Source organism: Cucurbita pepo, chromosome LG09 (genome assembly GCF_002806865.2).
Source record: "Cucurbita pepo subsp. pepo cultivar mu-cu-16 chromosome LG09, ASM280686v2, whole genome shotgun sequence".
NCBI lineage: Eukaryota > Viridiplantae > Streptophyta > Magnoliopsida > Cucurbitales > Cucurbitaceae > Cucurbita > Cucurbita pepo.
The window spans coordinates 3,964,396-3,976,381 of record NC_036646.1 but is presented as its reverse complement, the minus strand read 5'-3'; the positions used below and the strand labels follow the sequence as shown (position 1 = coordinate 3,976,381).

The 11,986-nt window shown below is 38.1% G+C and overlaps 2 protein-coding genes across 4 annotated transcripts; one reads left to right on the top strand and one right to left on the bottom strand.

Annotated features, from left to right (window-relative positions):
• Nucleotides 1-121: 121 nt before the first annotated feature.
• Nucleotides 122-2,886, bottom strand: LOC111801674 (uncharacterized protein At3g61260-like). The gene is made up of 3 exons (XM_023685763.1): nt 1,641-2,886; nt 466-547; nt 122-388 (listed from the first exon to the last, which is right to left on the bottom strand). The coding sequence occupies exons 1-3, from the start codon at nt 2,375-2,377 to the stop codon at nt 179-181; spliced, it is 1,029 nt and encodes a 342-aa protein (XP_023541531.1). The 5' UTR covers nt 2,378-2,886; the 3' UTR covers nt 122-178.
• Nucleotides 2,887-4,332: 1,446 nt separating this feature from the next.
• LOC111801672 (2,4-dichlorophenol 6-monooxygenase) lies at nt 4,333-11,769 on the top strand. 3 transcript variants are annotated; one of them, XM_023685758.1, is made up of 11 exons: nt 4,333-4,604; nt 4,834-4,916; nt 5,003-5,138; nt 5,842-6,332; nt 6,404-6,451; nt 6,665-6,839; nt 8,058-8,170; nt 9,595-9,691; nt 9,824-10,043; nt 10,492-10,633; nt 11,181-11,769. In XM_023685758.1, exons 1-11 carry the CDS (start codon nt 4,400-4,402, stop codon nt 11,577-11,579), a joined length of 2,109 nt encoding a protein of 702 aa, XP_023541526.1. In that variant the 5' UTR covers nt 4,333-4,399; the 3' UTR covers nt 11,580-11,769. The 3 variants fall into 3 exon arrangements, with proteins under 3 accessions (XP_023541526.1, XP_023541527.1, XP_023541528.1); XM_023685759.1 differs by having other exon boundaries at nt 4,575-4,604; nt 4,990-5,138; nt 5,903-6,332; XM_023685760.1 differs by lacking the exon at nt 4,333-4,604 and having other exon boundaries at nt 5,903-6,332.
• Nucleotides 11,770-11,986: the final 217 nt, after the last annotated feature.

The window sequence follows — 11,986 nt, the reverse complement described above, 5'->3', positions numbered from 1 at the left end:
CCTTAAAAATTACTCTAATTCGAGTATAAATAATTAAAATTTAAAAAATATGATAAAGAGTTTGCTATAAACATATATAAANAATTTCTTATTATTTAATATTTAAAAATTCATTAAAAAAAAATTAAAAAAACAAATTAGAAATTAAAAGCATATAAAATAAAGAACAAGGTGAGTTCTACCAGCAGATTGAAGGCAGTTTGAAGGAGAAGGAAGAAGGCAAATGGCCAGTCCTCTTTACATAATCAGATTTCTCCCATGTCTTTACGGCTTTCTCGTTCAGCTTCGCCTCTGCATTTGCTCGCCTCTCTTCCGCCATTCTCGTCGCTCTCGCAAGCTTTTTCGCCATCTTCTCCTGCGCTCGACTCTTCATTTTCTCCGCTTTCACCTGAGCCAAAAATCGTATGAGTTTAATTGGGTTCGAACCTTTTATTCTACGTTCTAATGGGTTATGAACTTAGTTACCTCTATTTTTCTCATCTCCGTCTCCGCTTTTCGCTTCTCCTTGTTTTCCCACGCTTCTATCTTCACTTCTTCCCGCTTAAATCTATGATTATTGGATTTATTATCCATAAAATTGAAAAATACAAAGGTGGTAAATTTTAAAATGTTAATTATATCAAAGAAACACCCGAGTAAATGAGAGGTACATGAATGAACTAAAATTACATATGAATGAAAGCGAGGATGAGGCTAGAATTATTAAGAAAGACTTAAAAGAATTAAAAGCTACTATCTATGCTAACAGAGTGCACCTTCCTTCTCGATAGCTCACTCGTATGTTTTGTTTGAAGTAATCATATGTTGGGTGGCATCTTAGGAATTTTCCAAGGAAACATGTAAGCGAGGAAAAAACATGTTTGAAATGACTTGTGTTGGTCTGTGGGGATAGTTTTCATTGTTGGAAGCAATAAGTAAGTAATATGATCATGTCGTAGGGGATGAAGGGAAATATCAGGAAGAGATATAGGAAAAAATATGACCATGTCACAGGAGGTGAAGGAGAATTATCGAGAAGGGATATAGGGAAAATTTGATCACGTCACAATGGAGGGAGGGAAATACTGAAAAGGAGTATAGGAAAAATATGAGTCGTGTCTTTGTAGATGGAGGGGAATACCGGGAATGATATAGGGAAAATATGATCATGTTACCGTGGATAGAGGGGAATACCGAGAAGGGATATAGGAAAAGTATGATCAGGTCACAATGGATGGAGGAGAATACCGGGAAGGGATACTGGAAAAATATGATCATGTCACAGTGGATAGAGGGGAATACCGGGAAGGGATATAGGAAAAATATGATCATGTCACAGTAGATGGAGGGGAATACCGGGAAGGGATATAGGAAAAATTAAGATCATGTCACATAGATGGAGGATAATACCGTAAAAAAATATAGGAAAAATATGATCATGTCACAGTAGATGAATGAAAATATCAGGAAAGAAAGAATATAAGAAGCGTAAGTAATATGACCGTGTTGCACGGTATAAAAGAGAATACCGGAGCTTTCATATACCGGATTAATTACCAGGGGTAAAATAGTAAAAGTGACCCTTATAGCTTAATTTTTATTCCAATGCGATCTAAAAAACTGATGGGCGAAAAGAAATGTGTGCAAAGCAAAGAGATTACCTAGCCATGTATTTGGCTCGTTCCGCTTCGTCCCAAGCCATTGCCCTAGTTTCTAGCGAGTTCATCTTCTTCGCTTGATCAGAGTCCCGATTTTCCTCACTAACTCTTCCGCCAGTTGATTCTTCACCACTCTGAATCGCGTTCGATTCTACTCCGACATCATTGCCCTGAATCCTCGGCTGAAACCTTTCAGTACCTTGCTTCGCCCGATCGAACATCGCCGGAGTCAACGATCCAGACGATATAGGGCTACGCGCCATCGCCGTCGCCGTCGCCGACGCCGTCGTGCCTCGAATCGGCGTCGCCGTTCTGGAAGGCTCTTGGCTAGCAATCGGAGTCATCTCCGTTCCCGTATCCCTCACGCATATTGACCTAACAGCCGCCGCTGGATTCTCAATCTGTTTCTCGATTCGCAAAATTGAATCGCGACAATCGACATTCTTCGTCTCTGATTCAAATTGATTCTCATTTTGTTGTTGTTCTTCCTCGTCGTTGCTCGAGTAATCCTGCTCTTTCTGTGGTACATAAGCTATAAGCCTCAAATCGTCTGCATTCGAGTTTCTCGGTGCGGTTTTCGATTGATTTTTTTCTCCGCCTTTCGAAAATCCTACAATCCATTTCTGCGCATCGTCCCATTTCGATGGCGTTGGTTTTCCTAACGCTGTGCGATGATGTGAACCTCGGTGCGGTTTTATTGGCTCGTGATTATAGCAGCCTTTATCCTCCACTGGCCTCATTGTTAAGCTTCTAATCGACTAATCTTCTGAAGAACAATGAACATCAAAGGTAAGAACACAAAATCTGCACAGGTTCAGATCTATTGCTTAGATCCAAGTTGTCGTCCGCCATGGATCTCTGATTTGAGATCCAAGTGAAGTGAACTTCGAGGACTAATGAAACAGAGTAAAAGGGCAGAGGATTAGATACAGAAAAGGAAGTGAAATTTGAAGCTTCATTAATGGAGTAAAGCTTCAAATGGCAAGAATGTCATGTGAGCTTGTATGGCTAAAGAAAGCAAATGGAAAGAGCGATTTGAGAACAGCCATGGAAGTTTGGGAAGCTGCTGAGGTGAAGATGAAAATGGAGTTTTGAGATCCCCATTGGAGGAATTATAAAATTAAATGCATAGATCGACGCCTAATTCCGACCAATTACTTTCAAGATATGGTTAAAAAAAACATTAAATAATCAAATATTTTGATGGGAATTGGAATCTTGTTGATTTGATATAGAAATTTGGATCGGTAATCTGAATAACTCAAATAGAGTTCATAATGTGGGGTTCTTCATTTACCATGCATGTGAAACATTCACATGTCACAATGCATTATTAACATATGTTAATAACGTTAAATTTTATTAAATTTCATTATAATATGTAATTTTCATAACAACGAGGGAAACCAAGTGTGGAAACTTCTCTACTAGACGCGTTTAAAATCGTGAGGTTGACTGTGATACGTAATGGGTCAAAGCGGACAATATTTGCTATTGGTGGGCTCGGGCTATTATGAATGGTATTAGACCCAGATAGCAGGTCGATGTGCCTGCTGCCTGCAAGGACACTGGGTCCCCACTGGTGGGCTTTGATTGTTACAAATGGTATAAGAGTCAGACATTGGGGGCGATGTGCATGCGAGGACAATGGGCTTCCACTTCCACTGGTGGACTTGAGCTGTTACAAATGGTATCAAAGCCGACACGAATGGTATAACAGTCGGACATTGGGGGTGGTGTGCATGCAAGGACATTGGGCTTCCACGGGTGAGCTTGAGCTGTTACAAATTGTATCAAAGCCGACACAAATGGTATAAGAGTCAGACATTGGGGGTGGTGTGCATGCAGGGACATTGGGCTTCCACTAGTGAGCTTGAGCTGTTACAAATGGTATCAAATCCGACACAAATGGTATAAGAGTCAGACATTGGGGGCGGTGTGCATGCGAGGACACTGGGCTTCCACTGGTGGGCTTGAGCTGTTACAAATGGTATCAAAGCCAATACGGAAACGGTATAAGAGTCGGGCATTGGGAGCAGTGTGCATGTGAGGACATTGAGCTTCCACTGGTGGGCTTGAGCTGTTACAAATGGTATCAAAGCTAACACGGAAACGGTATGACACCGAAGACATCAAGATCGAAGAGAGTGAATTGTGAGATTGATAGAGTGAAATTGTGATCTCTAGTTTTAGATTCCTCTAAACCTTTTGTATGAATAGTGAATTGAAAGACGGTTGTCGTAACGGTAACGAACGGAAGATTGGGATTACGGTGGACACGTGGACGGCAGAGATTGGGAAACGTGTCAGTTACCCAGAAGAGCTGAGATTTTATAATGAGGTTTTAATGAGGAGGTGGGGACCTTTTCACGTGGCAGTGTGGGGCCAAACTTATGAGATCTGAGCCGTACATTTATTTTTGGATTAAGAAATTATTAAATTATTATCTGACGAGATCTTTAGCTGAAAAAGCGATGTCGAAGACGAGAAAATCAACGAATCAATTTCCGCCACGTGGCTCGTGTTTTTGTCTCATTCTATTTGGACTCAAGGGACATTGGGCCGGGCTAGAAATGGACCATATTGGTATTGGGCCTTGTCAGAAACGGAAAGCCCAAATATTCATTGGGTCGGACACAGTCCTCTAAAAGGAATCGAACGACATGTCGTTGAAGAACTACAACAGAAAGCAGATTTCTTGCGTGACTGTTAATTGCTTGAACGTCGATGGCGATCTTCTGAGCTTATTCTCTGTTACAGCCATGGGGTTTTTAGGGTTTTTCAAGAGGTTTAATGGCCTCCAAAAATTTGATGCCTCTCTTCGAGCACTACCACTTGGGTACGTTCAGAGCAGAGGCTTATCAAATTCCAAGCTTTTCCATGGCGGCGAAGAAACTGCGGTTCCGGTTTTAATTGTCGGTGCAGGACCTGTAGGCCTCGTCCTTGCTATTCTTCTCACGAAATTAGGTATTTCTAGTCCTCCTGTCTTTGTTTTTCTCGATGATGAAAGAAATTGGGATTCTTACAATGTTTACATTTTACTAATTTGTAATGCTCTGTTATTCTGTGAAAGTAAAACGAGGATAAGTTCATTTTTGGTTCATTGGAAGTGGAAACGAAAGGAAAATTCAAGTTGGTATTAGAAATGCTATTATATTGATAGTTCTATAATAATTTTTATGCTAATTTCTTGTAGGGGTCAAGTGTGCAATTTTGGAGAAGAACACAAGTTTTTCTAATCATCCGCAAGCTCACTTCATAAATAACAGATCAATGGAGGTGGATTGAATTTCTATTTATGAGATGCCATTTGATGTATGAGTTAAAGATTCGAAGTAATGTGTTTATGCAGAATTGATTGATAGGTATTTCGAAAATTGGATGGACTAGCAGAGGAGATACAATTACGCCAACCGCCTGTAGATTCATGGAGAAAGTTCATATATTGTACTTCACTGAAGGGTACAATTCTCGGATCTGTGGACCATATGCAACCTCAAGGTATGGCTATGTTCGCGGTTACTTCACTTGCATGACTGTTAGAACACTGTGATAGTAATTCAAATAAACTTTATGGCTCAATTAATAATTTCACTGCTATTTGTACAATCTGATACTTTATACAAAAGTTACCATTAAGACATTCTATTCAATGTTTTATAGTTAGTTTGATAGTTTGGCTTTATAATGATCCTTCTTATGGATTTGGCAATAAATGATTTTTCCTGCCTCTATGCAAATGAGTTCTTTAGTGATTGCAGAAGAGAAGAGGGTTATGTAATCTTGTTGGACACATGCGCTAAAGACTTCGGCAGTTGTTAGACTCATTGGATTTAGACTTTCCTGTTTAGTGCTAACTTTTCATCGTAAATAGCTAGTGTAGATGTAAAATTCTATCTACTAGAAGTATCAGGCAAGGGAATTGGGTTCTTTAATCATGTTGGACATGGGCGAGCTAAAGGCTTCGGCAATTGTTAGCCTCATTGGATTTAGGCTTTCCTGTTTAGTGCTAACTTCTCGTCATAAATAGCTAGTTTAGTACTAGAAGTATCAGGCACGGGACTTGGGTTCGTATAAGGCTGCTAACAAACTGAATTCAAAGTATCTTCTCCTTTTTGAAAGAACTTCTGCCAATGGTAGTAATGAACTTTTTGGTTCCTTTTATTTATTTATTTATTATTATTATTTTTTTAATCGAAAACAGATTTTGAGCACATTATCAGCCCGGTTTCTGTTGCACATTTCTCCCAATACAAATTAAACAGGTTACTACTTAAGCAACTTCAAAATCTTGGGTTTCAAGTCTGTTCACCAGATAGCTCGGAGGGCCCCTGTATAGTTAGAGAAAAGCAAATACTTATGGGGCATGAGTGTGTTTCTATTGGTGTCACTGATGATGCTGTGACCATGACTGCATCTTATCTCAAGGAAGGGAAGCATATCGAGAGGAGGAATATATGCAGTAATATCCTTGTTGGTGCAGACGGTGCTGGAAGTACTGTCCGGAGGCTTGTAGGCATTGAAATGAAGGGTGAAAAAGACTTACAAAAGCTTGTAAGCATCCATTTTTTTAGTAGAGAGCTTGGTGAATATCTGCTAACTGAGAGGCCTGGTATGCTATATTTCATCTTTAACACTGAAGCTATAGGGGTTCTTGTTGCTCATGATCTCAAGCAAGGGGAATTCATATTGCAGGTATTTCCACCATCTCGATAATGCTTACTCTTGTGCATCTTAGACTTAAGCTGTTATTTGTTATCCTGTAGGTACCATTCTATCCTCCTCAACAAAACATTGAAGATTTCTGTCCTAAGGTAATTTTATCCACCATCTTTGTGCTGAGTATGTTGAATATGAAAAAAAGAAAAATGTTGGATTCAGTTCTAGCGAGTGAGATATGCTATTCAAGTTACATTGCATATCCCATTATATATGATTGCATTTTCAAACGATTAACCTTCAAAAGTAGTATGTATAAATGCAGATCATATTTTCTTTTTAAAGTAAATGGATTCAATTTCTTGTAGATGTGTGAGGAGATTATCTTCGATTTGGTTGGTCTAAACCTCTGTGACGTAGACGTGCAAGATGTAAAACCTTGGATTATGCATGCTGAAGTCGCTGAGAAGTTCATATCCTGTCAAGGTCGTGTATTACTTGCTGGTGATGCTGCTCATCGATTTCCTCCAGCTGGTGGTTTTGGTTAGTATTAATGTTTTATGCTATAAAACTGCTTGTTAGGATTTATAATGCTATCCGTTGTTTTGGCTTATCTTTCCATTGTTAATATTATCTTGGCTAATTTATAAAAATAGACAGTTCAAGTTAATTGTCATAAATATTAAAACATACACACATATATGGAAGACTATGAAAAGTTCCAAAACGAAACCGGGGACAGATAGCTTACGTGGAATTAGTTTCCAAAACGAAACAAAACAAGTTAATTGTCTTATTGTCTGTTTCTGACGTGGAATTAGTTTCAATTTCTCTCAGTATTAGCTGGGGACAGATAGCTTGTTCTTCTAAAATGATCAGAGATTAAATTTGAAATAAATTGTCTATGAAAAGTTCCAAAACGAAATTGAAGAATCTGTGTCATGCTTAGAACTTGGTAAAATTAGGCCCCGTGAAGTAGGGACACTGACATGCATGGGATCAGGCATAATGCAGTACAAACACTTTGACCACATAATTTCGTTAAAAAATTAACAGAAAATGTTGGGACGTCCAAAAATTATTTTTGAAAAATTTGTTTACGTAAAGATTTGGGATTATATACATGTAATGTATCTTCATCCATTCATTTTATGAATAAAAATTGATAATTACAAAGTAAACTAAAGATCTCTCCGAGGACATAAGATTTTCTAACAGTGAAGTATGCTCAAGTCTTTTGAACAAAAAAGCTTGTATCTCCAACATTGTTCCCCTATCGCCTCTCCCCATCTCATTGGATTTTGTAAGGTGAAATCTATTTGCTCTTCAATTTATTAGTTCTTATCTATTTCTCAGTTCTTGATGTAAANATTTTTGATAGTTATGCAGTTGTCTTTCATTTTTTTTGACCTCCTTTCTTATTTTATTAAATTCTGTCTTCTCTACACAATATGTTTCAGTTATACAGTGTTTCTCAATGTGTCTTGAATGTGTTAGAAATTTAAAAAGATAATAATCACTCTCCAATTGTGCTTGACATGCGTGTAAATTGCTTTTGTTTGATACTTAGTACCAACATTATGCTCAAAATAGAGTGTCCAAGCTTCCTAGACTGAATCAAGATCAGTTAAATAAAAGAAAAGAGAAAGTCAAATGCACATATTTTTTTAATGTATTTTTTATCGATTTAAAAAACGTAATGAAAACCAAAACTCAGAACGTTTTCATGCATGTTATGATGTTGATGTATGATTGATGCAGGAATGAATACTGGAATTCAAGACGTTCATAATCTTGCCTGGAAATTAGCTGCAGTGCTACAGGATATTGCATCACCTTCAATATTGAATACTTATGAAATGGAAAGGAAGCCGGTAATCTTATAATCGTTTTTACTCTTTTTCTGTGATTGAATTTTGGTTGGAAAGTTGCCTGAGTAAGATATTATCCACGTTGCACTGCTTGGCTGTTACAAACACGAATGCTAAAGGAAAGATGAGAAAGACCATAAAATACCTTTACAAGAGAAAATTTAAACACCAAAATGGTGTCTGTCAAACAACCTTTAATATTCAAGTTAGATCAAAACTTGAGTTGTCATATCTGAGTAGTAGAAAGGAAGTGTATCTCAATCATGTTCATCCAACCCCCTATTTAAAGAAGGGTAGTGATGGTACTTGTAGCTATTGGAAATCATTACTCTTGTGTTGAAGACACATCTCATCATCGAGCTAAACTCATGCTTTAAAGGAGATTCTATTAAGCTCCTCACTTGGGTACAGGGAGCACCACATATGGGATGAACTCTAACATTATCAAGCTTGTTTTGCTTATCTTCTTTTACTATTCGCCGGGACTCCTGCCTATTTGGTGAAGCTTAGTATGCTGACAGTATTATACTGTTCTATGGATGACACCTGCCTTATTGGCATGGCCGCATGTGTGCTCATCCATTTATTCTCTGCTGAGGATGAGCACGTACCTAGTCTAACCTGGTGTTCTCATCCCACCATGCTCTTGAACAACATTCTTTGCTGTGACAAGTGTGCTCATCGTGTTGTGTTGAGTTATATGAGTAGAAGTAATGGTCTTGATTCCTCCTCGTGGCATCATTGGCTATTGATACTTTGGAAATTTCACCTATAAAAGTAACTTCTTACACCTAACAGAGAGATCATCACCAGCTTCAGATTGCTCTTGAGGTAAACGTTATTGCATTCTGTCCAAGTATGGGCGGCCATGCCAAATTTGGTTCGTCGTATATGTTGGAACTTTCTCCTACCGTGGGCTCAGTTTTTTAAGAAATATGTTTCACGATGCAAAGATGGCAAGGGATTGATTTTCTCAACAAATCTGAGTAGTTTAGTCAATTTCGATCAAACAACTGTGGAGTTGGGACTTTAGTATAAATATGTTGTCCTCTTCACTCCAATTAACTCATTTCATTCCAATTAACTCATTTGAGAATAGAGTTGAAAGATCCCACATTAGTTGGAGAGGGGAACAGAGCATTCTTCATAAGGGTATGGAAACCTCTCCCAAGTAGCCGTGTTTTATAACCTTGAGGGGAAGCCCTTGAAGGAAAAGTTCAAAAGGGACAATATTTGCTAGCGGTGGGCTTGGACCGTTACAAATGTAGGGTTTGGAGATTGTGCACGTACATTTAAGCCATATAGTCTTTCTTGTTTCTCCTTGGGCAGTGCCAACGGGAAGCGAGTCAGCTCAGGCAGCTTCCTAAGTAAAATTAAGCAACAAGTTCTCTAATTGATTCTTGACTCTACTGTCACTTCCTATTCAGATAGCACTACTCAATACGGCCCTTAGCGTTAAGAACTTCAAAGCAGCCATGGAAATACCTGCGGCTCTAGGTCTGGATCCAAAAATTGCAAACTCTGGTAAGTAGAAAGCTTCATCTAATTTTAATGTCACTTCTGTAAAACACTCTCAGCGTATCTTTACCATATTGGTTGTAGCATCTAAGCCTTTTTCAATACAGAGAATAACTTCCTTTTTCCTTAACTTGGCAGTGCACCAAGCAGTTAACCATGGCCTTGGTTCTGTTTTATCATCCTCACTACAGAGAACAGTTCTGGATGGAATTTTTAAGATAGGTCGTTTGCAGCTCTCAGATACTCTTCTGAACGATAAAAACCCGGTTGGATCTTCAAGGCTTGCAAAACTCAGTCATATATTTCATGAAGGGAAGAGCCTTCAACTTCAGTTCCCTGCAGAGGATCTTGGGTTCAGGTATAGCATATATTCAAACTCAATGCATGAGCCAATTTTACCCATTTGATAATCGTTTGGCTTTTAAAAATGAAGGTTGTAAACACTATTTTCAACTATGAGTTTCTTTCTTTTATTACGTACTTTTAAAATCATTTTCAAAATCCAATCCAAAAATCGAAAGCTATAAAAAATTTGTTTTTGTTTCTGGAATTTGGCTAATCATTGAACCTTCTTTTTAAGTTTGAAAACCATTAGTAAAGGTGAGAAAACATACACAATTTTCAAAAGTGGAAAATAAAAAATGAAATATTTAAAAGATGGAGCATTAGATGTTCGTTTCCCTCCAGCATTTCCTAGTTTAGCAACAGGTGCATCGAACTATAAACGAAAGAAAAGCTCCTTCAGTGTGGCATCTGGTTTAATGATGGCTTAATTATATTCAATTCAATCCTATCCATGGAATTAGGTACTCTGAAGGGGCACTTATTCCGGACAATAATCAACCTGGTGGTCGAGAAGAGCCTACAGGTCGTCGGAGAAGGTACATCCCTTCTGCAGACCCAGGATCAAAGCTGCCTCATATGAATGTGAGGGCATTGGCCAGTATGGTACGATGTTCGTTCCCGTTTCCCCCTCATACTTTCTACTGTATCAGATTTGACCAACTGTAGTCAGTCTTCTTAAATGAAGCTTTCTTCATACTAAATGGCCATCTAAATATAAAAAATGGTTAAATTATAAATTTGTTCCCTATGGTTTTAAATTGATATAGCAGAAAGATTAAATATATAGGACGTGATCAACTCTCGTCTTATATCTTATTGTATTCGACGTATGTGTTCATTTTTATATTATTGATTTACTTTGTTTTTTTTGTTTAACAACGTTTTCACATTCATCAATTTTTATATATCGAAATGAACGATTCAATCATTTATTGTCAAAAAGAATAGTCACAGTAGGTTTTTAGGGGAATTCTAACTTAGGAATTTTCTTTATTTCCATCCTTCCCTTGGCTTCAAACATCATTTAGTGAACTAAATGATCTCTCCTCTTAAGAGTCGTTTTTGTTGCATTGCTTGACAATTGCGCTGTTGCTAGACAGTTGAGTGGTTTTTTCATTTGGTTAACTAAACTGGAAATGGGTTTATGCAGGAGGTGATTTCTACTCTTGATCTTGTATCCGGGGATAAAGTTGAATTCCTTCTCATAATAGCACCGCTACCGGACTCTTACCGTCTTGCTCGTGCAGCTCTCATGGTAGCTGAGGAATTCAAAACTTCGGTTAGGGTATGCATTTTATGGTCTGCTGATATAACCAGGATTGAATCAAGCAGCAAGGAAGAACTAACACCATGGGAGAACTACATTGATGTTCAAGAAATTCGGCAACCATCCACTTCAGCAGCATCATGGTGGGATGTCTGTCAGATGACTGACAAGGGAGCGATCCTAGTTCGGCCTGACGAGCATGTTGGTTGGAGGGTGAAGTCTGGTGTTTCTGGTGATCCAAACACAGAACTTAGAAGAGTTTTTACCACTCTGTTGAAGTGATTATTTTCTATTCTTATGGGGCATTACTTTGTGATTGGTTTTAAGTCTATATAGGAAGTGCAGTATTTCTTGCCATTGGCGAATAATTTTATTGGGAACTTGGGGCACATTACAGAATGAAATGTACTTCCAAAGGAATTCAACATTATACCATTCAAACTTCAAAATAAAGATTCGTACTTACACAGAAGAATTAGATTTGATATTTGTTCATACACGTACTATTATTATGAATATGTGCTCAGATGTTTGAAATCTCACTCGCACGTATTGCACTCGGGGGGATGTACATTTTCTTTTCGAATGATAGAAGGCCAATTCTTGTTGCGTTGCACAAGATGGTGCCGTCTCACTAAAAGTGTCTTTTTCTTCATAGTCAAATCTGATGATACGCTTTGGTAATGTAA

What these genes read in the sequence shown, in the direction of transcription:
- LOC111801672 (XM_023685758.1), top strand. Translation starts at nt 4,400, where the DNA reads ATGGGGTTTTTAGGGTTTTTCAAGAGGTTTAATGGCCTCCAAAAATTT. An exon ending in TTGAAGATTTCTGTCCTAAG is followed by an intron (nt 6,452 to 6,664) that starts GTAATTTTATCC and finishes AATTTCTTGTAG; the next exon opens with ATGTGTGAGGAGATTATCTT. An exon ending in TGAGGGCATTGGCCAGTATG is followed by an intron (nt 10,634 to 11,180) that starts GTACGATGTTCG and finishes GGGTTTATGCAG; the next exon opens with GAGGTGATTTCTACTCTTGA.
- LOC111801674 (XM_023685763.1), bottom strand. Translation starts at nt 2,377, where the DNA reads ATGAGGCCAGTGGAGGATAAAGGCTGCTATAATCACGAGCCAATAAAA. An exon ending in CGAGCCAAATACATGGCTAG is followed by an intron (nt 548 to 1,640) that starts GTAATCTCTTTG and finishes CAATAATCATAG; the next exon opens with ATTTAAGCGGGAAGAAGTGA. An exon ending in CGGAGATGAGAAAAATAGAG is followed by an intron (nt 389 to 465) that starts GTAACTAAGTTC and finishes TTTTTGGCTCAG; the next exon opens with GTGAAAGCGGAGAAAATGAA.